Here is a 25,907-nt window from a genome sequence, read left to right on the forward strand (position 1 = left end):
TGTTCCTCAAGCAAGAGGGCTAGTCTTGAGCACAAAAACACAAAAATATACCCAGGACTGGCTTATGGTAGCTTTGTATAGAATTGCTTATATACATGTTTTATACCTTTTTTTTTTTTGGAGGGGGGGTGGTCATTGATCTTGACCTGGGCACTGTCCCTGAGCGATTCAGCTCACGTCTGCACCCTTTGTACCCTCTCCCTAGAGTGGCAGCGCCACTTCTGGTTTTTCTGGTGGTTAACTGGAGATAAGAGTCCTATGGACTTTTTAGTGCCCAAGCTGGCTTTGAACTGAGATCCTCAGATCTCAGCCTCCTAAGTATCTAGGATTATAGGCATAAGCACCACGCCTGGCTCCTGTACCTGTCTTTTCATTGCTACTAGGGGGTGTGTGTGTGCATATGTGTGTACATTTGTACTAGGGCTTGAACTCAAGATCTGGGAATTGGTCCTTCAGCTTTTCACTTAGACTGACAATGTACCAGTTGGCCACAGCTCTACTTCCAGTTTTTTGTTGGTTAATCAGAGTTAACTTCTCAAGGACATTCCTGCCCAGGATGGCTTTGAATCATGATCCTCAGAGCTCAGCCTTCTGAGTAGGTAGGTTAAAGGCATGAGCAACCAGCACCTGGCTAGAAGGTATTAGTAAATTCCGTGAAGACACAGATAAAACTTCACCAAGAATGTAGTATGCCAGATAACCTTTAAGAGGTTAAGTCTCAGGTGGAGTTGTAAACATGAGCAATTAGAACATTCCAAGCAGAAGTTGGAAGGGAGACACAAAAAGACAGGAGAGGGCTGGGAGTTTGGCCTAGTGGTTAAAGTGCTTGCCTAGCATGCGCGAAGACCAGGGTTCAATTCCTTGGTACCACATACATACAAAAACGCTGGAAGTGGTGCTGAGGCTCAAGTGGTAGAGCTCTAGCCTTGAGAAAGTCCAAGGACAGGGCTCAGGCCCTGAGCTCAAGCCCAGGACTGGCAAAAAAAAAAAAAAAAAAAAAAGACAGGAGATTCAGAAAAAAAGTGGTACAGTACAGCTCAAGCCTAAAGACATACTGGAGGGGTGACAGAAGAAGTTAACAGCTGGGAATGTAGCTTAGTGGTTAACTTTGCCTAGTATACATGAAGCCCTGAGTTCTATTTCTCAGCACCACATAAACTGAAAAGGCTGGAAGTTGTGCTGTGGCTCAAGTGGTAGAGTGCTAGCCTTAAAGGGGCCCTGAGTTCAAGCCCCAGGGAGGGGGGAAAAGATGATGAAATTAAGAAGGAAGTGTGTTATAACTTTTTACTAAGAGTAGCTTCAAATCTTGAAATACCTAATTTCTGCCTCAAAGTAGGTAGGATTACAGGCATGTACCACAAAAATCTTGTACCTTTTACTAAATTTTGTATTTTCCTTATTAAATACACTGAATGTTGAAAGAAAATGAACAGCAATTATCTTAATTTCCAACTGATAAAATGCTAATTTGTTGACATTTTAAGAAAATCTGAACTAATATATAAAGCAAATAATCATTTCAAGACAAAAGTAACATAACCTAAAAATCTTATTTTAAGAAAAGATGATCTAATAGAGTGCTCACTTAGCATGCATGAAGCTCTGGGTTCAATTCCTCAGTACCACATACACAGAAAAAGCCCGTAGTAGCTCTGAGGCTCAGGTGGCAGAACGCTAGCCTTGACCAAAAGTGTCCAAGGACAGTGCCCAGGCCCTGAGTTCAAGCCCTAAGACTGGCCCCCAAAAGAAGAAAAAAAAAAGAAAATATGAGCTAATATGAATAGTATATACATACATATATATGTATTTTTTTTTTTTTTGCCAGTTCTGGAGATTGAACTCAGGGCCTATCCTTGGGCTCTCTTAAGCGTAGTGCTCTATCACTTAAGCCACAGCACCATAACCAGCTTTTTCTATGTATGTGGTACCAAGGATTCGAACCCAGGTCTTCATGCATGCTACCCAAGCACTCTACCACTAGGCCAAACTCCCAGCCAGCACCAGCATATAATCATTCTTACAAAACAAAATATAGCCTAAAACTTTACTTTCTAAATTAAAAGAGAGAAAGAGGCACGTATGCTTAAACTACAAAAAATACGTCACAAAATGGTGCTTTTAAAAACATGAAGTAATAGCTAGATAGACCTCAAGAACATATAATTATTCAATAGGTGCTAGATCCTGTGCATATAACTAATATCATCATGTAAAAGAGAACACCCAAGATCCAATCCCAGCTTTGCAACTTCAAGCTTATCATTTCAGGCAAATGACTCATCTCTGGGACTGTTTGTTTTGTTCTTTAAATGACAATGCCATTTGCTCCAACTTCTTCATTGGTTGTTTCAACAGCCAAATAAAACATATGAAAATATCTCTAAAACTGCAAAGGGCAAATAAGAGGTTGAATGTGGGTTGTTTTGTTATTTTTTAAAAAAATGTCCTGTTACTCTAATTTAGTTTAAGGGTCTCACTACAAAGCAGCTCAATATGGTGTTTTTTACCAACAAACTGTAAAAGATATCCTGGTATAGTAACTTAAATTCACTTCAATATAAATTTCAGATTCCTTTGAATCATTTCTAGCTATCTGCTAGCAGTGCCAAGCCAGACAGGAAAAATGACTGCCAAATAATCCATGAACTCTGCTTTAGTTTTCTAACTTCTCAAATTTCATTTTTCTTTTACCATATGACATATGATTAAAAAGTTTGCACAGGGACTGAGAGTTTGGCCTACTGGTAGAATGCTTGCCTAGCATGCCCAAAAACCAGCATTTGATTCCTCAGCACCACATACATAAAAAAAAGTCAGGGGCTGGGAGTTTGGCCTAGTGGTTAAAGTGCTTGCCTAGCATGCACAAAGACCCGGGTTCGATTCCTTGGTACCACATACATACAAAAAAGCTGGAAGTGGCGCTGAGGCTCAAGTGGTAGAGCTCTAGCCTTGAGAAAGTCCAAGGACAGGGCTCAGGCCCTGAGCTCAAGCCCAGGACTGGCAAAAAAAAAAAAAAAAAAAAGTCAGAAGTGGTTCTGTGGCTCAAGTGGTAAAGCTCTAGCCCTGAGGAAAAAGCCAAAGGACAATGCTTAGTCCCTGAGTTCAAGCCCTAGGGCTGGCAAGGAAAAAAAAGTTTGCAGGTATTTTTGCCTTGAAATAGAAGTTCAGATCTCACTTTCTAAATGGAAGCCTAAACTCTTCTAAGAGTAGCATCAACAGGAAAATAAGAAAACTTGTTGAAATCATTTTGATCAGGATACATTGTATACATGTATAGAAATGTCAGTGAAAGCTCCACTGTAAACTTGTATGATAAAAAAAATTAGCATCTAAAATTGCTAGTAATTTTAATGAGGTGTGATAGCACACCTGTAATACCACCACTCAGGGTACTACTGAGGCAGAAGGGTTCAAGTTCAAAATCAACCTGAGCTATATAAATCCTGCTTCATTAAAAAAAAAAAAAAAAAAAAACTTAGTAATTCTTTTACTTAGGAACAAGACTATAAGAAATCTGAAACCTAGGGCCGGGAGTTTGGCCTAGTGGTTAAAGTGCTTGCCTAGCATGCACGAAGACCCGGGTTCGATTCCTCGGTACCACATACATAGAAAAAAGCCAGAAGTGGTGCTGAGGCTCAAGTGGTAGAGCTCTAGCCTTGAGAAAAGTCCAAGGACAGTGCTCAGGCCCTGAGCTCCAGGCCAGGACTGGCAAAAAAAAAAAAAAAAAGAAATCTGAAACCTATAACAAACAACTATAAAATTATTCCATTTTTCAATCCTAAAATCACACTCTAGCAATATACCTGAAGGGAAAAAAATACACCGCTCCCAAATGTACTATACAAAGATATTTATGACAGAGCTATTAAAAAATTTTTAAAAAGTGGAGGGGTTAGGAGTGTGGCCTAGTGGTAGAGTTCTTGCCCTAGGTTCAATTCCTCGGTACCACATGCACAGAAAAATCTGGAAGTGGTGCTGTATAGCTCAAGTGGTAGAGTAATAGCCTTGAGAAAGCTCAAGGACAGTGCCCAGGCCCTGAGTTCAAGCCTCAGGACTAGAAAAAAGGGTAAAGGCATAACTCAAGTGGTAGAGCAACAACCCCATCACTTTTTTTTTTAATTTAAAATTTAAAAAGAAAAAGCCTGGGATAAACAATATCAGCACTACCTGATGAAATAGTATATAGTACATATAGTTTAAACATCTGTTAACAAGTAAAAATTACTTTTGTGATAGACCACAGAACAGTTCAAAACACTAGTTTCAGCTACACAATGTGCATATACATTAATTTCTAGTGATAAACTTTTCTGAAACAGAATGTTTCCCCCTGAACTCCTTAAGAATCATTTTTAGGAGCCCAGAGCTTGGCCTAGTGGTAGAGTGCTTGTCTAGCATGCACAAAGTCCTGGGTTTGATCCCCCAGTACATACATGAAAAGAGCCAGAAATGGTGCTGGGCTCAAGTGGTAGAGTTCTAGCCTTGAGAAAGCCCAAGGACAGCTCTCAGGCCCTGAATTTTGTCAGCCCTAGGACTGACAAAAAAATCACTTTTAAAGTAATCTAAGCCAGAGACAGACAGACAGACGTTATACTGAAGGGGAAAAAAAAACTTTAATTTTTAAAAGAGTAAAGTACTCCAGATGGCAATTATTTAAATTTAAGACAGATTAAACCCTAGAAAAATAACTTACCAAGCCACTAGTAACATTAGCAACTCTAAAATCCAAAATATCATTAACTATATAAATTTTAGGTTTATTAGACCCTTCAACTAATTTTATCAGGTTTTCCTTATAGCAGTTGTTAGTGTGCTACAACTGCATAAGACTGTATCTATGTATATTTTATATATGTTTATTTGTTTATTTGAAATAGAATAGGGAAGGGGAGAAAACAAGATGAGGGGAGGGGGTGGGAGAGGGAAATGGGGACAAAAACATGAGAAGGGATAGCAATGATTTTTAAGTAATGTACCTTCTATCTGGTGAATATAATGTAACCCTTCTATTAATTATAATAAATAAATAAATGCATATACATATATGCAGACTGAATCTATGACAGGAGGGAAAGACTAGGGAAAGGTAGGAAAGAGGTTTCATTGTCCAAATAGAAATGTACTCATTATAACTATAATCCTTTTATATATCATCTTTATAATACAAAAAGACTATCTATGAACTTCTCAAAAGTTAAGTTACCCAAAGAAATAGTTTTAACAATTATAACAAATACCTTCTTCCTCATGCTCCAAATGACTATGGTACAACTGGCTTCCTGCTTCAGAATTCTGCTGTTGTTAAATCTCTGTCTCTGTGTATCTTTTCTGTATCTGCCTCTCCCACCCTCCCTCCCTCTTTCCGTCTCATTTTGTTCCCACTAAAAAGCAATCAAAATATGGACATAAGCTAGGCACCAAGAGCTCATAGCTAGGATTATAATCCTATCTACTTACAAGGCTGAGATCTGGGGCTTGTGGTTCAAGGTCAGAGCCAAGAGGAAAGTCCATGAGACTATTATCTCCAATAAACTGCCAAAAAGCTGGAAGTGGGGCTGTGCTTCAAGTGGTTAGAGCATAAGGAAAAAAAGTTCCAGGACAGCACCTAGGCCTTGAGTTCAAGCCCCAGGACCAGCAAAAACAAAGAGGGGTGGGGGGACATAATTTACATAACAGCTTTCAAAACAATTATCAGTTTACCAACATGGATTAGACATACTTGTTCAAAAGAATTATATACTGAACTAAACTAAATGCTAACTCCTAATTTTCCACAGCAAAAGCATAAGTATATGAAAAACTGTGTAAGTTTAAAGTATCATTAACCCATTTCTACCATAAAAGTTTAGTGCCCTTAAACTTTGCAAGATTGATAAATTACTTCTATAATATTCTGCCTATTAAATAAACACTAAGTAAGGCTACTTTATAATTATGCAAAAAAGAATTAGTCATTAACTTTTGTAAAAAGAATTCAAACAGGTAAGATGTTAAAGATGTCAGTAAGATTAGTAATCTCAGAACAAAGGCCTAGTAATTTTCCAATTCGTTCAACATAAATCACATTCCGGAAAAAAATGGATACAAATGTCCATTTGTGCTGGTCTTACAGATACAAAACCTACCTAGTACCAGAAAGTACTAAGAAAACAGAGTTCTAATACAAGCATGTCTACTATAATTATATTTCCTTTTCCTATTAATTTAGCCCAAACTCAAAAACTTTTACATTTGCTTTTAAAAATCCATAATTATCTTTCAAAGTGAGCTCTAAGTTGAAGTCATTATAAAAGAGAAAAATCTTAAGTGCAGATTGCTTCATTTTATACATGGTTTTAATGTAATAAATCAAATTTCTTTATTCTAAGCAAGTCAAGCAATCACTGGGAACTGACGGTTTTTTTCTAAGTGGTAAAAATAGCTTTCCTGGGGCTGGGAATGTGGCTCAATGGTAAAGTGCTTGCCTAGCATGTATGAGCCCCAGGTTTGATTCCTAAGTACCACATAAACAGATGGTAGAGTGCTTGCCTAGCATGCATGAAGCTCCAAGTTCAATTCCTAAGTACCACATAAACAGAAATGGCACTGTGGAAGTGGCACTGTGGCTCAATTAAAGGGCTAGCCTTAAGCAAAAGAAGCCCAGGGACAGTACCCAGACCTTGAGTTCACCCCCTAGGACCGGGGGAGGGGGGGGAATAGTGAAGTGTTTAGTTTGTAAAAAAACAGTATGAACTAAAAGTAACACGGACTTTAAAACATGAAGACAACAAGCTGTCATTCACCATACTAAAAATAGTCACTCACCATACTAAAAACAGTATCATTACTTTTGAAATTATTTTGTGTTAATAAAAATAATTCCTGGGCCAGGAGTTTGGCCTAGTGGTTAAAGTGCTTGCCTAGCATACATGAAGACCCGGGTTTGATTCCTCGGTACCACATACATAGAAAAAAGGCCGGAAGTGGTGCTGAGGCTCAAGTGGTAGAGCTCTAGCCTTGAGAAAAGTCCAAGGACAGTGCTCAGGCCCTGAGCTCAAGCCCAGGACTGGCAAAAAATAAATAAATAAATAAATAAATAAATAAATAAATAAATAAATATAAAAATAAAAATAATTCCTGGGCTGGGAGTTGGCCTAGTGGTAGAGTGCTTGCCTAGCATACCTGAAGACCCAGGTTCGATTCCTCAGTACCACATACATAGAAAAATGTCAGAAGTGGTGCTGAGGCTCAACTGGTTGAGCTCTAGCTTTGAGAAAAATCCAAGGACAGTGCTCAGGCCCGGAGCTTAAGACCAGGACTGGCAAAAAATAAAATAATTCTTAATCCCACTGAGGATATTTTAAACATGGTATCAACTTCATAGTCTACATTAGAAAATTGTTAAAAAACAAAAACTGAAATTACATACTGAAACATTAAAATACATTTTAGAATTTAACAATATGAATTTTAACAGAAAAATTAGTATATACTAACAGATATGAGAGTAACCCTATATTACCTAGCCTAACTTTAACTTCAATAAGCTACCTATCCATGCTTTGATGCTTTTGACTGAAAGATACCATTTTAGTAAAAATGAATTACAACAACTGAAAAGAAAAAGCAAAATTATTGACCACTGCTCAGACAAAGAATCTTCCTATTCAAAGAATGCATTAATAAATGTAAAAGAATATTAAAGCAGTTCTCTGATTAAGTGCTACAATGACTTCTTGCACATTTTGTTAGGAAAACTAGTTTTAAAATATCAAAAACCTGTACAAAATCTTAAGTTAAAAATACACTGCAGCCAGGTGTAGTGGCTCACACCAGTAATCCCAGCTATTCAGGAGGCTGAGACCTGAGGATCAAGGTTCAAAGCCAGCCCAGGCACTAGAGAAAGTGAGACTCATCTCTAATTAATCACTAAAAAAGGGGAAGGGGGGCTGTGGCTCAAGGGGTAGGGTGGTAGCCTTGACTCCAAGAGCTCAGGCACAACGCCCAGGCCCAGGGGTTAGGGCGGCAGCTCAGAGACAGCGCCCAGGTCCAGAGTTCAAGCCCCATGACCCACAAAAACAAAAAACAAAAAAGGAAACAAAAAAAAAAACACTACACACTTAAGCATCCAGATAATCAAGTAAAAGCAAGGCAGCCTAAAAGCCAGCCTTATTACATAATCCTCAATCCATATGCAAGTTGAGAAGTAATACATAGTTTCTTTTAGTAGAAAAATATAAACATTAGCATAAAATTTCATAACTTAAAATTTCATTTTGGAAAAAGCCTAAAGTTTAGCCTTATATCTTCAGAAATTATTAGATGATTCCAGAAACGAAGATGTCAAAACCACTTGTATCACTAAATTATCTTAACTTTTCCCTTCATTTGAGTAACAGATGGTAGGCATTTGGTTCTTGGACAGTGCACAATAATCACAATCTGTGTGACCTTTTCAGTATTAAAAAAGATTCCAAACAGCTTTAATAATCAGGACCTTAGCATATTTTAAAATATTACACATAATCTTGACCACAAACTAGATTGAAAAACAGCATCACACTTTTTAGTTTACTACTCTATTTTATAGATTCTCTACAAACTAGTCTATAAAAGCTATTTCAAGACATGAGACTGCTTCTTCTATTGTCAAAACCATACATGCATACTAACAAAATATGTTTGCCAACACTACATTTTTATGAACATCTTTATTAACATGTACTTAAATAAAAATCCCTTTAAGAGTTGAAACAATTTTATCTTATTTGGAAAAATGTTATTCCAACAAGCAATTTTGTTTCTGAGAAAAAAATGTTTCTACTCTCTTTAAATATTTTTCCTAACTATCAATAAAATGAATACGTTTCAGTGATAGAGAAATCTATCGATTAGCTAATAAGGTTGAAGTACAAATAATACACATTACAAGTTTTAAATTGTATTTGCATAGTTGCCTTGTGTTTGCTGTGACAGTAATTGATCAGGGTTGGCCATTTATTTATGTTTCAGAGAATAACATCACTACTTTCTGATTTGAAAAATGTAAAGCAATATTCTGTTAATTCTGTTAATATAAAGTATGATATAGTTTATCCAGATTTCTTCTACTTGGCGTTCAAAATACTCTATTCCTACAATAAAATAAGTGAAATATGCTTTCAGTATTATGTATGAATTAGAAATAATTTGGAAAAAAACCTTCTAGCCAACAATACTTTAAATGGTTATTGTGCCTGTTTAGCAGGCAGAAGGCCTTGAATTTAAACACTAGTTCCATTAAAAAAAAAAAAAAAAAAGGAGGCCGGGAGTTTGGCCTAGTGGTTAAAGTGCCTGCCTACCATGCATGAAGACCTGGGTTCGATTCCTCGGTACCACATACATAGAAAAAAGCCGGAAGTGGTGCTGAGGCTCAAGTGGTAGAGCTCTAGCCTTGAGAAAGTCTAAGGACAGTGCTCAAGCCCTGAGCTCATGCCCAGGACTGGCAAAAAAAAAAAAAAAAAAAGAAAGAAACTTCATGTGTAACTATAAAATAAATATTCCTGGGGGGTTGGAGGGGAGGGTAATGGGGATCAAGACATGTGAAGGGTATCAATATATGTGAATTAATGCACCTTCTATCTGGCAAATATCATGTAACCCTTTTGTTAATTACAATAAAATAAAATAAAAAATAATAATAAATATTCCTCATTATTTCAATTTTGAAAACAGGTAATTGTGAGTTTCTATTTTCTGAATTTGACTTTTTAATATTGCTTTAAATTTACCATGAATTTGATTAAACCATGAGATTCTTTTTAGGACAATCTGATTTCTTTGTCTTATATTTTTATTTTAAAAAGTCTTGAATATAGTAAGCAATGAATATTTTATTCATTTAGGAAGACATTATAAATGTCATTACTAAAGTAGATTACAGGAACAAGTACTATTGTAGTATTTAATTTTCTAATAAACTTGGAGATTCATGACTGGCCAACCTAGTTTTAAAATATTCATGAGAATGTCTGAATATCCCCTTAAATTTCATAACTAAGAATTATAATACTTAGTCAAAGTGTAAATTTGGTAAGAATTTTTAAAAGTCCTTGATCTGATTCTGTGTGTTCAAATTATAAAACTCGAACTGGGGGAAAAAAAAAATCACAGCAAACCTGTTCCTAAAACAGTTGTATAATTACATGTTTGCCCTAAAAATAAAACCAAAAAATTCATAATCCTTGCTACTGCATCAGAATCTTCACATCCTTGAACAAATTTAAAGTATTTTTTTCTAGCAATTTCACATTAATTCAAGTTTTTGTCTTAGGTAAGTTAAAGTACTTTAATTCAACAGGCTAACAACAAATTTAAGGCCTACAAAATATTGTAAAGTATGCAACAAAAAAAAAACCTTGAGTCAAGTCAGTCCTATTTCTTTATCTGGAAACTTGTCAGAAATTTGCAGTTTTCTGGAAACTTGTCAGAAATCTGCAGTTTTCTTTCAGTACATTTACATTTAGCCTCACTACACGTGACTATAACAAAAGCAACTTTGGAGAAAAGTTTCAGACTAATAAAAAGCAACATAACAAAGTAACTCCCACTAAACTCAACAATTACATAACTAAAAGAGGACTGCTATTACCGGCATAGAAAATCATTCTAAATTGTTTTAATATGCAGCATATCCATCCTGCATCTCATGTGACATCCTTCTGAGTACAATACATAGTGCATTACACTCACTAATCCTTTTTGAAAATATTTTCTAGGAAAGATTCGGAACAATGCTTTCACAATTCTCTCCAAATACATCTTTTTCCTTACTAGGACTACTTTTTGTGGACAACATTCTTATTAAATACTGACCTTGTGGGAGTCAGAAAACCTAGATGTTGGGCACAGCTCCATTATTTACTAGTAATTGCATCGTCCATCGTCTTAGCACAATCTAGGGACAAAAGTACTATACTTAGAGATGCACACACTCAACAAGATTTGGGTCTGGTTTACTCTGTTGGGGATGGAAAGGAAGAATTCTATGTACTGAAGGATGTTTTTAGCAGCAGCATGGACCTTTATTCACTAGATGCCACTAGCAACCTATGCCCCCGGAAGTTATGAGCCTGACCACCAAGAGCTCTGTAAACACTGCCAAAAATAGTGGCACAGAGTAGGAGGGAATCCATCCAATATTGTGAAGATAATGGTAACATATAATGCTAAGGAAGCAAAAACAAACTAACAAACTATAGTATGGAGTTTCTTCCCTATATTACATATAGGGAAATTTAACACAGTGAAAGTGGCTAAGCAAGGGTCTACACCACACTTCACATGGAGCTGCCTCCAAGCATTCTATCATGTTGCCTTGCTGAAGCCACTGCTTCTCACCTACAAAATCAGGTTAATACACTCCACGCTGAGCTATAAAAAGGGTTTACAGATAAAATGAGATAAATGCATATGCATTCTACTCACTAAATGAATAGAACATATTAAGGATCTGATGAGAGACACTGTAATTCAGTGGCTCTCAAAATGTCGATTCAGATCACCAGAATCAGAATCACTTGGGGACTTAAAAATAAAAATTCTCAAATTCTCAAGTCTCAACCAGGACCTACAGAATTATACAGCATCAGAAACTCTGGGGTGGATCAAGAAACTTGTGGTTCAAGAAGTCCTCCAGTTTACTGAGGTACCCTACTAAGAAGTCTGAAAACATTGATGTAAGGTAATAGGAAAAATGTCAAACCAAGTATCCCAAATAGCCTGCATTCACCTTTGCACAATTTACTAAGTGTATTACAACCAAAATTGTCTAAATTGCAAAAATAAAGACAATGCTTGCAGTCTACCTGTTAAGTTATCTGCCTGTTTTTTACTGTCCAAAATTAAATGAACTGGTGGTTAAGAAAAATCTTTGAATGGGTCAGGAGCATGGCCTGGTGATAGCATGCTTGCCTACCATGCATGAAGCCCTAAGTTCAATTCTCCAATACAACATACACAGAAAAACCTGGAAGTGACACTGTGGCTCAAGTGACAGAGAGCTAGCCTTGAGCAAAAAGTATCCAAAGGCAGTGCCCAACCCCCCTGGTTCAAGCCCCAGGTATAGCAAAAAAGAAAAACATTTTGAGACAGACATCACTGGCTTATGCCTATAATCCCAACTACTCAGGAGGCTAAGACTTGAGGATTACAATTCAAGGAAGGCCATGAGATTTTTTTTTTTTAATTTTTTTCTTATTGTTTGAAAATCAAACCTTGTTTTTGCTTGCTTTGCTATAAGTGAAGTTCCTGTAAGGACAAAGAAGAGTGCACTTTTTTTTTTTTTTTTTTTTTTTTGCCAGTCCTGGGCTTGAGCTCAGGGCCTGAGCACTGTCCTTGGACTTTCTCAAGGCTAGAGCTCTACCACTTGAGCCTCAGCACCACTTCTGGCTTTTTTCTATGTATGTGGTACCAAGGAATCGAACCCGGGTCTTCATGCATGCTAGGCAAGCACTTTAACCACTAGGCCAAACTCCCGGCCCGAGTGCACAATTCTTGATTTGAGTATATCTGCTTTTGCTTAAGGGTGATAATTGAATTCTAAGATACATGCTCCTTTACCAATCCCAGAGACTTGTTTTGAAATGTGCTGGTTTTTAAACCATTACTGTGAATAAAAGCACCCAGCATCTTCCTGTATGTTCTTTTTTTTTCCATATATTTTTATTGTAATTAATAGAAGGGTTACATTATATTCACCAGATAGAAGGTGCATTACTTCAGAAACATTGATACCCTTTCACATGTTCCTCTTTGTTCTTAATTAACCCTTTCTTACATTTTTACCTGGCCATGAGATTCTTATCTCCTAATTAGCCACTAAAAAACCAGAAGTAGAGCTGTGGCTCAAGTAGTAGAGTAACTTAACTAGCTAGAGGAACAAGGCTAACGTAATTAGGCTTCAACAATAAAAGCTCAGGGACAGTGCCTAGACACTGAATTCAAGCCCCAGGTTGGGCAAAAAGAAAAAAAAAAAAGAATTTTATCAAAAAAATATTAAGCAAATAAGACACAATCACATTATATGCTAGTTGAATCTCTATGACATCAATTAAAAACCTTCAGAAGTCCACAGCCTCTTTTTATAAACAATGACAAAATGCCGAGTACATTTTATGAAATAGCCAAATTGAATCTGGTAAAATAGTTATGAAGGGGGGAAAAAACAGAAAAACTCAGGCATTCCATTTCATATCTAACCAAATGAAAGTAGTTCAAAATTACACATTAAAAACATAACCTAAAAATCAACTTAAATATACTCAATGTTCCAAGAGTTTAAAAAAAATAATAAATTTTATTTAATCTAGAGTTTAGGATAACTAGAGTATTTTAAAAGATATCTTACTAACTCAGTAATGTTTAACTCGGTGCCGGGGGTTTGGCCTAGTGGTAGAGTGCTTGCCTAGCATGCACTAAGACCCGGGTTCGATTCCTCAGTACCACATACACAGAAAAAAGCTAGAAGTGGTGATGAGGCTCAAGCGGTAGAGCTCCATCCTTGAGAAAGTCCAAAGACAATGCTCAGGCCCTGAGCTCAAGCCCAGGACAGGCAAAAAAAAAAAGTTTAACTCACTAACTCAAAAATCTGTATTTACTCCAAAACAAAAATTTTCAACTTTAAACATAGCGTAAACACATGAATGAATCACTTTTAAGATACCCGTTAAGTGCTTGGCACTAGTAGCTTATGCTCATAATCCTGGCTACTCAGAATTCTAAAATCTTAATCTAACAGTTCAATGTAACCCTTCATTAATTACAATAAAAAATATATTAAAAAAAAAAAGAAAGAAGCGGGGCCAGGAGTTAGCCTAGTGGTAGAGTGCTTGCCTAGCATGCATGAAGACCCAGGTTCAATTCCTCGGTACCACATTCATAGAAAAAAGCTGGAAGTGGTGGTGAGGCTCAAGTGGTAGAGCTCTAGCCTTGAGAAAGTCCAAGGACAGTGCTCATGCTCTGAGCTCAAGCCCAGGACTGGAAAAAAAAAAAAAAGAAGCTTAAGCAAATAAAAGTTCTTCGGATCTCACGATTCTGTCTCCAAAATAACAGGTAGAGCTGGGCTGGAGGTGAGTCTCAAGAGGCAGAACATCAGCTTAGCAAGCAAGCAAGCAAGCAAGCAAGCAAGCAAGCAAGCAAGCAAGCCAGCCAGCCAAGCAAAAGGTTCTAAATTCAAACCAGTACAAGCAAAATATGAAAAGAAAATAACCAGAACAAAACAAGCTTGTTTCAAATGACAGCAAGCATGGAGCTCTGCTTTCAAATGCCAGAACCACAAAAAAAGATATCTCTTTTACCTTATAAATTCTGAAAGACTTAAAATAGTAAAAGCTGAAAAGGCAGAAAAGATTAAACACTTCTAGCCACTCATGAGGCTAAGATTCTAGGGTAGAGGTTCAAAGCCAGCCTGGGCAGAAGAGCCCACGAGACTCTTACCTCCTATTAATCACCAAAACAGCCAGAGGTGGAAATGTAGCTCAAGTGTAAAGTACTTGCTTTCAGTGAAAAAGCTAAACAAGTGATCCAAGACCTTGAGTTCAAGCCCCAGGACCAGCACAACATGCATAAAACATAATACACCATATATATTACATAAAACACAATGTGCTTTATATAAAGCATGTATTTTATATAATATATGGCATATTATTAAACATATTAAAATTGTATTTATTCTTTATAGATCAAGTTTTACATATTAAGCATATAAAATAAGTAAAATATATGGGCTGGGCGCATGGGCTAGTGGTAGAGTGCGCACCTAGCATGCACAAAGCCCTGGGTTCGATTCCCTGGTAACATATACAGAAAAAGCTGGAAGTGGAGCTGTGGCTCAAGTGGTAGAACACAAGCCTTGAGAAATGCCTGAGGATAGTACCCAGGCCCTGCATTCAAGCCCCAAGACCAGAAAAAAAAAAAATTAGTAAAATATAATATTGGCAATCACTAATAAAGAATTTTATTATACTTGAAAATCTACAAACAAAATGAAATAAAACTAAATGGCAAGTTTGAGGCATAACATAAAGCAAAAAGTAAGTACCTAGAAAAGAAAAAGACTGCTAGGTGCTGTGGCTCATGCCTGTAATCCTAGATACTCAGGGGGCTGAAATCTGAGGATTGCGATTCAAAGCTAGCCCAGGCACTAAAAACTCCGAGTGAATCTTATCTCCAATTAATCACCAGAAAACCAGAAGTGCAGCTATGGCTCAAGTAGTAGTACCATAGCTTTGAGCTGAAGAACTAACAGTGCCCAAAGTTCAAGCCCCATCACCAATAAAAATAAAAAAAGAAAAAGATTAGGGCTAGGAATTTGGCCTAGTGGTAGAGTAATTGCCTAGCATGCACGAAGACCCAGGTTTGATTCCTCAATATCACATACATTAAAAAAAAAAAAAAAGCTGGAAGTGGTGCTGTGGCTCAAGTGGTAGAGCTCTAGCCTTGAGAAAGCAAAAGACTGATTTAAACAGCTTAGCTATATTTATAATTAAGCTCTATAACTGATATGAAACCAAAATGGCTAGATTATAAAACTCAATGAATGAATGTAAAAATTCTGTAATCAGACAGTCACATGCATACATCACTGTGCAATGTCAACTAATCAAAAATTCACTGTAACTCACGGGGAATCCTGAGATACATCTGGCAGACTCACATAAACTAAGAAAAATAATAATGACTTGAGGCACATCAACTGGCCTTTACTGGCTAGATCTTAATTTTAGTCTACCTCACATTTGGTAAGAATATAGCTACATGAGGAAAAATTTCCTTTAGTTCTCTTTTGACTTATGTGTAAGTGTGTGTTTGCTGGTCCTACAGCTTAAAACTCAAGGCCTGGTCACTGTCCCTGAGCTTTTTTGCTCAAGGCTAAGGACTCATCACTTGAGCCACAGCTCCACATTGGGGGGAGAGGGAGGGGTTAGGGTAGTTAATTGGAGATAGAATCTCATGCACTTTCCTGTTAGCTTTGAACCTCTATCCTCGGATCTCAGCCTCCTCAGCAGCTATGATTACAGGCATAAGCCACTGATGCCCAGAGTCTCTTCTCATTTCTAAACCTGTTATGTGGAAAATTTAGCAAAATATGAACAACAGAAGTGATACAGAGGCTTAACACTAAAATTTCTATGTGGTATTAACATACTGCAAGTTAATTTTCAGTATAATTTGTTGTAACAAATGTAACTTTATATGCAAAGCTGTATGTCTATCCCACAAAGCTTAATTTAAAAAGAAATGCTAAAATATATACCTGTTTTCTTCTGTAGTACTGGGGTTTGAACTTTGGGCCTTGGGCTTGTTAGAAAGATACTCTACTATTGGCGCTATTCCACTAGCCAAGAAAGACACCTTTATTTATTTGTTTTATTTTAAGTTTTGCCAATACAAGGGTTTAAATTCAGGGTCTCAAGCTTACTTGGCTTGCTTGTTCCCATGGTGCTCCATCCCTTCGGTCATACCCCCAGTCCAGTTTTTGCTGGTTATTTTAGAGATGAGAGACTTGAAACTTTTCTACCTAAATTGGCTTCAAACTGTGATTCTCTGGGTATCAGCCTTCTGATTAACCACAAATTAGAGTGTGTGTATGTGTGTGTGCATAAACTTTTTGTCCTTAAATATTTACTTCATTATGCTAAAATAATAAAAAGCTTTCATTTTCAAAGCAAATATTTTGGATCAGCATGATTACCTTTTTTTGGTCAAAGTATAAGTGAACAGAGGCTTGCACACTATTGTGAAACAGCAAATCACAGACACCACTACACTCAGAGCCCATAGAGGAAATCCTCTATTTTTATAGTCAAAGCTTGGGTCAATTAAAATTCTAACTTGTCCCAAACCTAATAAGTTCAGGTACAATTTCTGCTCAGCCCATAAATAAAAATGCCAATACTTTTCTCTGCATAGGTAATATGAAATTATTAGTTTTAAAGCAGCATGTACTGGGGCCTGGGGTTTGGCCTAGTGGTTAAAGTGCTTGCCTAGCATGCACGAAGACCCAGGTTCGATTCCACGGTACCACATACATAGAAAAAAGCCGGAAGTGGTGCTGAGGCTCAAGTGGTAGAGCTCTAGCCTTGAGAGAGTCCAAGGACAGTGCTCAGGCCCTGAGCTCAAGCCCAGGACTGGCAAAAAAAAAAATAAAAATAAAAAAATAAAGCAGCATGTAAATAAGCAACCGGGCAGGCTCAGTAGCTCTCTTCTATAATACTAGCTATTAAGGGGCTGAGATCTGAGGATCAAGGTTCAAAGCCAGCCTGGGCACAAAAGGACCTGAGACTCTTACCTCCAATTAACCTGTAGAAAAAAAACAGGAAATGGGCCTTGCGTCAAGAGTAGGGTGGTAACCTGGAGCTGAAGAGCTCAGGGACAGCACCCAGGCAGAGTTCAAGCCCACAAAAATAAATAAATAAATAAGCACTATTTAAATAGTTAGAATGAGGTAGATACTCAGCTAAGTTAATTACATTACTTAATCAACATAAGCATTGTGAGGAGCACTATTATCATTCCCATTTTTCAAATAAAATAGACTGAAAAAAGTTAAATAATTCATTCACAGTCATCTAGCTACTAAGTGACAGAACAAGGATTTTAACACTGGAAATCTGGCGACAGAATGCCATCCTAAAATTAAAAATGAAACAATGTATAAGCTTAGAAGTTATCTGAAATAGATTTAAATATATTTAAAATATTATAAAACAATGTCCTCTAAGGAAGTATCTTTTTTTTTTCTTTTTTTTTTTTTTGCCAGTCCTGGGGCTTGACCTCAGGGCCTAGGCCCTGTTCCTGAATTTTTTTGTTCAAGGCTAGCACTTTACCACTTGACCTACAACACCACTTCTGGCTTTTTCTGTTTATAAGGTAATGAAGAACTGAACCCAGGGCTTCATGCATGGTAATTAGCACTCTACCATCAAGCCACATTCCCAGTTGGAAGTACCTCTTAAAGAGAAGGGGGAAGAAAAAAAAAAAAACATTTTTAAGACATATTAGAACACTGCCGGGAGCAGTGGCTCTCACCTGGTTACTCAGGAAGCTGAGATCTGAGGATCAAGGTTCAAAGCCAAGCACTCAAGTCCCTGACTCTTATCTCCCATTAACCACTAGAAAACTGGAAATGGTGCTGTGGTAGCCTTGAGCTGAAGAGCTCAGGGACAAGGCCCAGGCGCAGAGTTCAAGTCCCACAATTGACAAAAAAAACTATTAGGACAGAGATGGAGGCAGGAAAATTCTAAATTCAAGCCCAGCCCAGAATACAGAGACTCTATCTCAAAAAAAGAAAAAAGGAAAAAGAAAAGAGAAAAAGAGGTTCACTACCTTTGTATTTATATATACATACATATGAAGAAATACAATATTTGTAAGTTAAGATTCAGTATTCACATTTAAAGTGATGACTTATTTAAAATAACACATTAGCAATCTTTTGCACATATACACACATGAATATTCTTTTGAAGCAGGTAAAATCACAATATTAACCTCTATAATCTAAACTTCATAAAATGCAGGCAGGGAGTTTGGCCTAGTGGTAGAGGGCTTGCCTAGCATGCACGAAGACCCAGGTTCGATTCCTCAGTACCCCACATACATAGCAAAAAGCCAGAAGCAGAGCTGAGGCTAAAGTGGTAGAGCTCTAGACTTGAGAAAGTCCAAGGACAGTGCTCAAGCCCTAAGGCTCAAGCCCAGGACTGGCAAAAAAAAAAAAAACAACAGAACTGAGTATCTAGAAATCATTCCTGACCACAATCTCACAAACTTATACCAATGTCCCCATGTCATTACCTTTAAACAATTCCTAACAACTTTTCTTAACAAATGTAGGCCACGAAATAAATTCTCCACTGCTGGCTCTGAAAATCAAGTTTATCTATGGAAAAAAATGGGAACAAAAATGAGACTTCACTTCCATGAAGTAAGCTATTTCATAACACTAGGAAGTTTGTATAGTTTACAGTTAACTATATAAGCAGGTATACTGCTGCACACAAAAATTTAAATATCACCAGCTGCTACTCATCTTATTAAAACAAACACCTTAATGACAATAGTAATATAGCTTTCTCCATTAGGTAAGTCTAAAGTTAAAGTAGTTCTATCTCACTGTATTTACCTTTAATCATTTACTAATTATTTAATCTAGTGTAAGAAACGTAAGTCTGCACTGATAAACTGTACATCTAGGCAAACTTTTAAAATTGACAGCAACCAAAATTTCTTTTCTCTTACACTGAGCAATATGAACTGTACACTATTGTTTTTGATGACTTTACTCTTGAAAAAGCTGTGCAGAAAATGGTTCATGTACTATATAAATAAATGTAGTAGATGCAAAACAAGGTAATACAAAAATCTGACTTGAACTTTCTTAAAACCTTACGATTCATTTCAATAATCACTTACCTTAAAATATATAGCTAACATTAAGTCACTATACTCTATAATTTAAACATATCCTATGAAGATCAGTGACAGAAAGAATGAAAATTAAGCAATAAAATTACAGCAGAATCCTGAAGTTTCCATGCACTATCAATAAGAAAATCTTTTAGTCTCACAATCAGCTTATTTTCCAGGCAAATATAAAGAATGAACTCCAACTGACAAATGCATAGAATTCCATTTTGCCCATTTTTTTTTTTTTTTTTGCCAGTCCTGGGCTTGAGCTCAGGACCTGAGCACTGTCCTTGGTTTTAATCAAGGCTAGAGCTCTACCACTTGAGCCACAGCACCACTTCTGGCTTTTTTCTATGTATGTGGTACGGAGGAATCGAACCCGGGTCTTTGTGCATGCTAGGCAAGCACTCTACCACTAGGCCAAACTCGCAGCCCTTGCCCATTATTTTTAAGCTGTATTATGATCCTCAACTTTCCTCTGAGAAATCACTTCGCTGAACCCTTCTGTAGGAAACAAAAATATTCCATTCACTATGTTCATAAATGAATTTAACTTTGACTACCCTAACTGGCAAACCTGGTATTATAATCTGCCCAAGGTAAGTCTTCAATGACCATTTTAATCTTCCCCATAATAAACAGCACACTAAAATGAAACCAAACAAAGCAAAGTGCTCTGGCATATCAAAATCATTGAGAGCATAACTATCAAAAGGGGCAAAAATTTTCACTGATTTTTTTTCCTATACACTTTCTTTCATACCACTATTTGGTTCAGTAAAACCACAATTCTAGAAATTAAGTAGAAATTAAGCAATAATAGTCATTTCATGCAATATTTCATATTGCTGTGTATATATAACTAAAAACACATTTTTAGAAAAAGGTTTACGTCATATAGATTTCATATGCAGAAGCCTGCATACTGTGAAATCAAAGAAATTCACTTCAATGCACCACATGTAAGGAGTTGGCAAAAAAAAAAAAGACAAAAAAAATGAAGTCTTAATAACACTAACAATAACCCAGAGAAAAGAAAAAATAGTACAAACATACCCTAGAAGCTAAAATAAATTTGTCAAGACAGCATTCTGACAATTTCTTTGAATGAGGGTGCTTTTAAAATGTTAAAAAGAAAACTAATTCGTTCTTTATCTCTAGATGACTTTTAATCAGTACAGTTCACACTAATGGTAGCCTGCTTTGAAATTACAAATCAGAATTTTTCTCCGACTTATCTTTTGATGGCCAAATTCACCCTTTAGTAAAATTTTTTAATTAATGGAGACTCCAAAGTTTCCTTTACAGTATTACTTTTGGGGGGGGGAGAGAGTTTTATGAAGTTCCTTTTTCCCTAAGTTTCATCTAGTGGTATGGTAGAGTGCTTGCCCAGCATGCAAGACCCACGTTCAATTTCCTGGATACCACATACACAGAAAAAGCTGGAAGTGGTGCTTTGGCTCAAGTGATAAAGCTCTAGCCTTGAGAAAGCCCAAGGACAGTTCTCAGGCCCTGAGTTCAAGCCCCAGGACTGGCAACAACAAAAACAAACAAAAAACCTGGCAAAATTAGCTATGCATGTTTATTGTGGCTACTATAACTATTCAAAATAAAACCTCTCCAAAATAAAACATTTTCTTAAAAAAAAAAAAACTTTCCACTACTATTAGGACACATATACTTGGTGCTATTCCACCTTTGCACAAAGTGTTTACTAATAGTTATGAGGAAATAATTTGTATTAAGAATGCTCTGTTAGCTGGGTGTGGTGGCCTGGGCCTAAATACAATGCGAGGTAGGATCCCTGCACTGGGAGGCTGAGGCAGGAGCAAGGAGAGCTCCAGGCCAGCCAGCTCCACTCATGAAACCAAAAAGATTATTTTACTAACACTTATCAAGTTACATAATTGGAACACAATATTGTCCACTGGTACAATTCTCATGCAAATTTTTGGTTTTCAAAGAGAGACCTTGATAGATCTTAAATGGGCCAGTCACTTCAGGCCAATAATGTAATTCTGCTTTCACACACCTTACAGCTACCAATAGTTCTCTATGCCTGTCAATACTTCCCATTCTAAGAAGAGAACAGCTCTATTTCCACACCTGACCAAAATCAGTCTGTTAATACCTCTAACTGTGAAGATTTATGCTTCAAGACAACCCACTAAATTTTGAAACACAAAGACCTTTTAAAAAAATCAAAACTACACACTATTAAAATTCTTGGGTTTTCGCTTATTTAACAAGCTGACTCAGTAAGTTTAATATACCATATGCAAAAACATGGCAAACCTGCCAGCATTTTTGGACATTGGCTAATAAACTGTATTTGACATTCTGTACATCCTAGAAAAATTAAAAGGCTGCCCAATGATGTCAGAACACCTGAAATCTGAAGAAGAAAAAAAAAGGCAATTCTCAACCCATTAACAAGTACAAGCAGCTAACATTTGCTACACACAATACCCTTGAATCTTACACATCATCACCCTGGATCAAAAACTACTCAATCTCCTTTCTATCACCTCTGACAAGGCCGCTGAACATAAAATGCTACTAAAATGCAAATTCCCTGCCCTATGCCTCCATCTATCAGAAGAGCAAACCTGCATTTAACAAGGTTTAAGTAAGAACTCCGAATAAATATTATGGCACTATTGATTTCAAGCTACCAAACTTCTAAACGAGCTCCAAGTTGTAATTAACCCAAACCCACCAACCTCCTTTTGCCTACACGAAGCACAAACGCTGAAAAATGATTATGCTGCTTCTAGAGTTATGCAAATTAGCCCTCAAGTCACATTTTAAAAGTGCCTATCAATGCAACCCAGGAACCTAAAAACAATCACTGCAAGATTCTGATGCAATGTGAGTACGTGCAACACTAATTTCCATTTCAACCCCCTCTATACCCGTGATCTTGGGCCTAAATCAAGACTGAACCCGAAATGTGCTGAACCTCAAAGCGTCTCTCTTGTCTCTGTCTGTCTGTCTGTGTCTCTCTCTCTCTCATCAAGCAGACCGGATTACGGAGCTCCCTAATACACTAGCAGTGTTCTGTACTGTGTATTAACGGACAATAGCCCTTAAGAAGAGACCACACAGATAAGACTCAGATTCCAGTGGGTGCCTTGACACTTGCAGCCAGGCAGAAGTTCCGTCTAGCAGAACAACCCTCGGATGTGTTCCGTCTAGGTTGCACACACCGAAAAAGGACACAAAAATCTCTGCTCTAGACCTGGGACCAGGGTCAAACGTTATAGTCAGCCCCCACCCCCACCCCACTACAGGGGGAGAAAAAAATTTTTTTTTTCCACAACCGTCTATTCCCACGTTAGGAGACCAGGGTGACAGGAAGGGGGGAAAAAAAAAAAAAAAGCAAAGAGGAGCAGCCAGCCGGCAGAAATGGATACAGGTCAAGTCTAAGTCGAATCCATCCTCTTGATATCTCCTTTTGTTTCTGCTAACGATCTCTTTGATGATGGCTGTCATGTCTGGGAGCCTGTGGCTGAAGAAAAAGGAGGAGAGAGATGGCAGAAGCTGCTGGTGGCGGGGCTTCTTCTGCAGGATGGAAATGGCTCTGGACTTGGCGGTCGCGGATGCCCCTCGCTCGGCTGCCGCTTGGCTCTGGACCGCAGCCGGGTAATGGCTGCTGCGGCGGCGGCTGCTACTGCAGCCGCTGCTGCCGCTGCTGCTGCCGCTGCTGCTGCCGCTGCTGCTCGAGGATGGTGGCAGCGACGAGGCCTGCTTCTCCTCAGCAGCCAGAGGCCTGGCAGCGGCGGCGGCGGCAGCGGAATGGGCAGAAGACGGGTGATCCTCGGGACGGCAGCCTCCACCGGCGGCCTCCGGAGCCCGGGCCAGGGGGAGTGCGGCGGCGGCGGAGGGGAGGTTTAAAACCGGCCCGGGTCCCTGGCTGCTGCTGCGCCGCCGCCGCCGCCGCCGTGTTGGAGGCAGGAGAAGGGGAGAGACCAACTCTCCGGCGTCCCCAGCCCTGGAAATGGTGACGGGCGGCTCGGACCCCCTCCCCGGAGCCGCCGGAGCCGCTGCCGCCGCCGCCGCCGCCGCTTCTCCCCCCCGCTCCAGGAGCGGGAGGTGCCGCCGAGCCTCCGCCGGCTCCCGCCCGGGCCCGCGCCGTCCACCGTCCCTCGCAGGAGAAGCCGGGGCCGAAGCTGCACGGTTAGAAGAGACGGCCGAGAGGAGGCGAGGGACGCCGCCGCCGCCGCCGCTGCTGCTGCTGCTGCTGCTGGAGGTGCTGCTGCTGGCGCTGCTGCTGGTGCTGCTGGAGCGGCTGGCGCCGCCGCCGCAGGCCGGCCGGCTCCCCGAGGGCGCTGCCTCCGCGGCTGCTCACTGGCGCTGAGAGGGGCTCGGGGCCGCGGCCGCCGCCGTCTCTCATCTCCCTCGCCTGCGCCGGGCCTAGCCTCACAGCGGCTCAACTCTCAAACTTCCATCATGGCTGCAGCTTCCGAGAGGAGAGAACTGAGCGCAGCCGCGTCCCGGCCCCGCGAGCGCGTATCCTGCCGCAGCGCACAAAGAGTCCCGCCACATCACCGTCCGCCGACCAGCCCGCCCCCTCCGCCGCCGCCGCCGCCGCCGCCGCCGCCGCGCCGGGAGCCGGGCGCCTCGGGAGTCCGAGCGGGAGGCGAGAGGCGGACGTGCCGTGCCAAGGGAGGGGAGGTACTGACCGGGAGGCGGGGGATGGGGGGTGGGGGGCAGGAATATAAGGAGAAGGGGGCGGCGCCGAGCCTCCCACCTGCCGGCGCTACTGAGCATGCCCAGTGTGCCTGCCGCGGGGCTCGCTCGGGCTTGCTCGGCGCCGCCCGCCCGAAGCTGCACTTGCCGCGGCGGCTCCAGGAACGGCTCGGAGGGTGGAGGGGGGGGGGGGATCAGAAGCTAAGTAAGCTCCAGCCCCGAAGAGCCTCTGTGACTCCACGGCGGGGCGGAGGAGGACTGGCGATGGGGAGGGAACTGGCTGCGCTACACGCTGTCACGGACTCGGGTGGAGGCTCCTTGGGCGCACAGGTGTGAACTCCGACTCCGATGGAGGTCACCTGTGCGCACAGGTGTGCCGAGCCCCCGGGTGGACCGCGGCTGAGTGGGCACCGGGCAGGGAGACCGCGGGGACGGTGCCCGCAGGCAGCAGCACCGCTCCCCCCCCACCCCGCGTCCGCCCCGATGGCTCCGGCGCGGCTTGCCCGGCCTGCCCTCCCCGTCCTTTGGCTTCGTTTCCCCGCCGCACGGCGGCAGCCCTGGCCTGGAGACCCCTCCTCCACCACGTCCTCGGAGTGTCAGTCCTTGGACAAAGAACAGCCCCCTATTGTGTCACCGGTGAGTCTCACCTCATCCGGTTCCCATTCACCGCCCCACCACCTTGCTCCTCCCCGGACTACTCGGTTCATTGGCCAAAAAACCAAAAAAAAAAAAATCCCAGCATTGCGCGCTCGCTGGTGCGCCTTGAGTGTGGACATGTACGCGTTTCTCCCTAAATTTCGAGGGGCCAAAAGACAGCAGTGGGGTGGGGTGAGAGTGAACGCCTCTGCGTGGGGTTCCTCCCGTACCCCCACCGATCCGATCGCTGGGCCAAACCGGCAACTGCCCACCGGCTCCAGGTCACTTCCAGCCCCGGCCTCCGAGGCCACTCCTCCCCGCCCCACTCAGGCCACTGTGAAAACCCGGCAGGACGGATCGCCCGGAGCCTGGCCCCACGCTCGCTCCCTCCGCCTCCCCGCCGGGCCTCGCACGCCCCACGCCGGGGTGGCGGGGCCCGAGCTGCTGAGTACGGATCGGTAGGAAGCTGCAACCCGGGAGGGTGGGCGGGGCGAGCAGCGCTAGCAGCGCTTAGGAGGTGGGGGGAGTGGAAGGATACGCGAGTCCCTGCCGGAACTACTTTCGGGAGGAGGTCACGTGTGCGCCTAGTTGGGGAACTTTCCAAATTCCCACTCCCCCGTCAGGTTCGGCGGCCACCGATCGGGTCCCCCGTCCCCGCCGGCTGAGGAAGCTGGGACCTCAGTCCTTCCCGGTTTGCACCACCCCGGGAGGGACCGACGAGAAGCCTGAATACGAAAGGAACTGGGTCCGGGGCTAAAGCGCCCGGGGTGCTTGGTTACACAAGCACCCACATCCTAGCACGTGCCCTCGCCCTCGGCCCCCGGGGCCGCCGCCAATGCCTGCGCACCCGGACGGGGGAATCTCCCGAGCGCTCCCTCCGCCCTGCGGTCCGTCCACCGGCCCGGGCGTCCTGCCCAGGAGCTGCCCGCGCCGCGCAGGTCCCGGGCCGGGGCGGGGAGGGGGGTCGATGAGCCCGGGTGCTTCTGTCCTCCGTGGGGTGCCGCCGCCTCCCAGTCGCCAGCATCCCCCCCTTACCCACGGAGGGCTGGGAGAAAAAGTGGTCGGTGGCCCTCAGCCCCGAACAAACCTGTCAAGTCAACTGAACTATCCGGGTTGGTGGAGCTGGTGGGGGAAATGGCCACGGCCAACTA

General features: G+C 41.0%; 2 protein-coding genes across 2 annotated transcripts in view; both read right to left on the minus strand.

The window, feature by feature from the left end:
- Pten (phosphatase and tensin homolog) overlaps positions 1–23,824 on the minus strand; it is a 73,861-nt gene extending 50,037 nt beyond the window's left edge. Inside the window, exons 1-2 of the mRNA XM_090345529.1 lie at positions 23,803–23,824; positions 22,845–23,759 (exon numbers count right to left, since the gene is read on the minus strand). Of these exons, the coding sequence (XP_090201655.1) occupies positions 22,845–23,759; positions 23,803–23,824 (937 nt within the window). The remainder of the gene's footprint in view (positions 1–22,844; positions 23,760–23,802) is intronic.
- Mldhr (mitochondrial lactate dehydrogenase regulator) lies at positions 23,676–24,016 on the minus strand. Its single transcript, XM_090346320.1, is given in 2 exon segments — positions 23,676–23,932; positions 23,935–24,016. Coding segments are annotated over 2 exon segments (96 nt in total). The 5' UTR covers positions 23,977–24,016; the 3' UTR covers positions 23,676–23,878.
- Between the last annotated feature and the right edge of the window lie 1,891 nt (positions 24,017–25,907).

Source organism: Megascapheus bottae, chromosome 15 (assembly GCF_031878675.1).
Source record: "Megascapheus bottae isolate mThoBot1 chromosome 15, mThoBot2.hap1, whole genome shotgun sequence".
In the NCBI taxonomy this organism is placed as follows: Eukaryota; Metazoa; Chordata; class Mammalia; order Rodentia; family Geomyidae; genus Megascapheus; species Megascapheus bottae.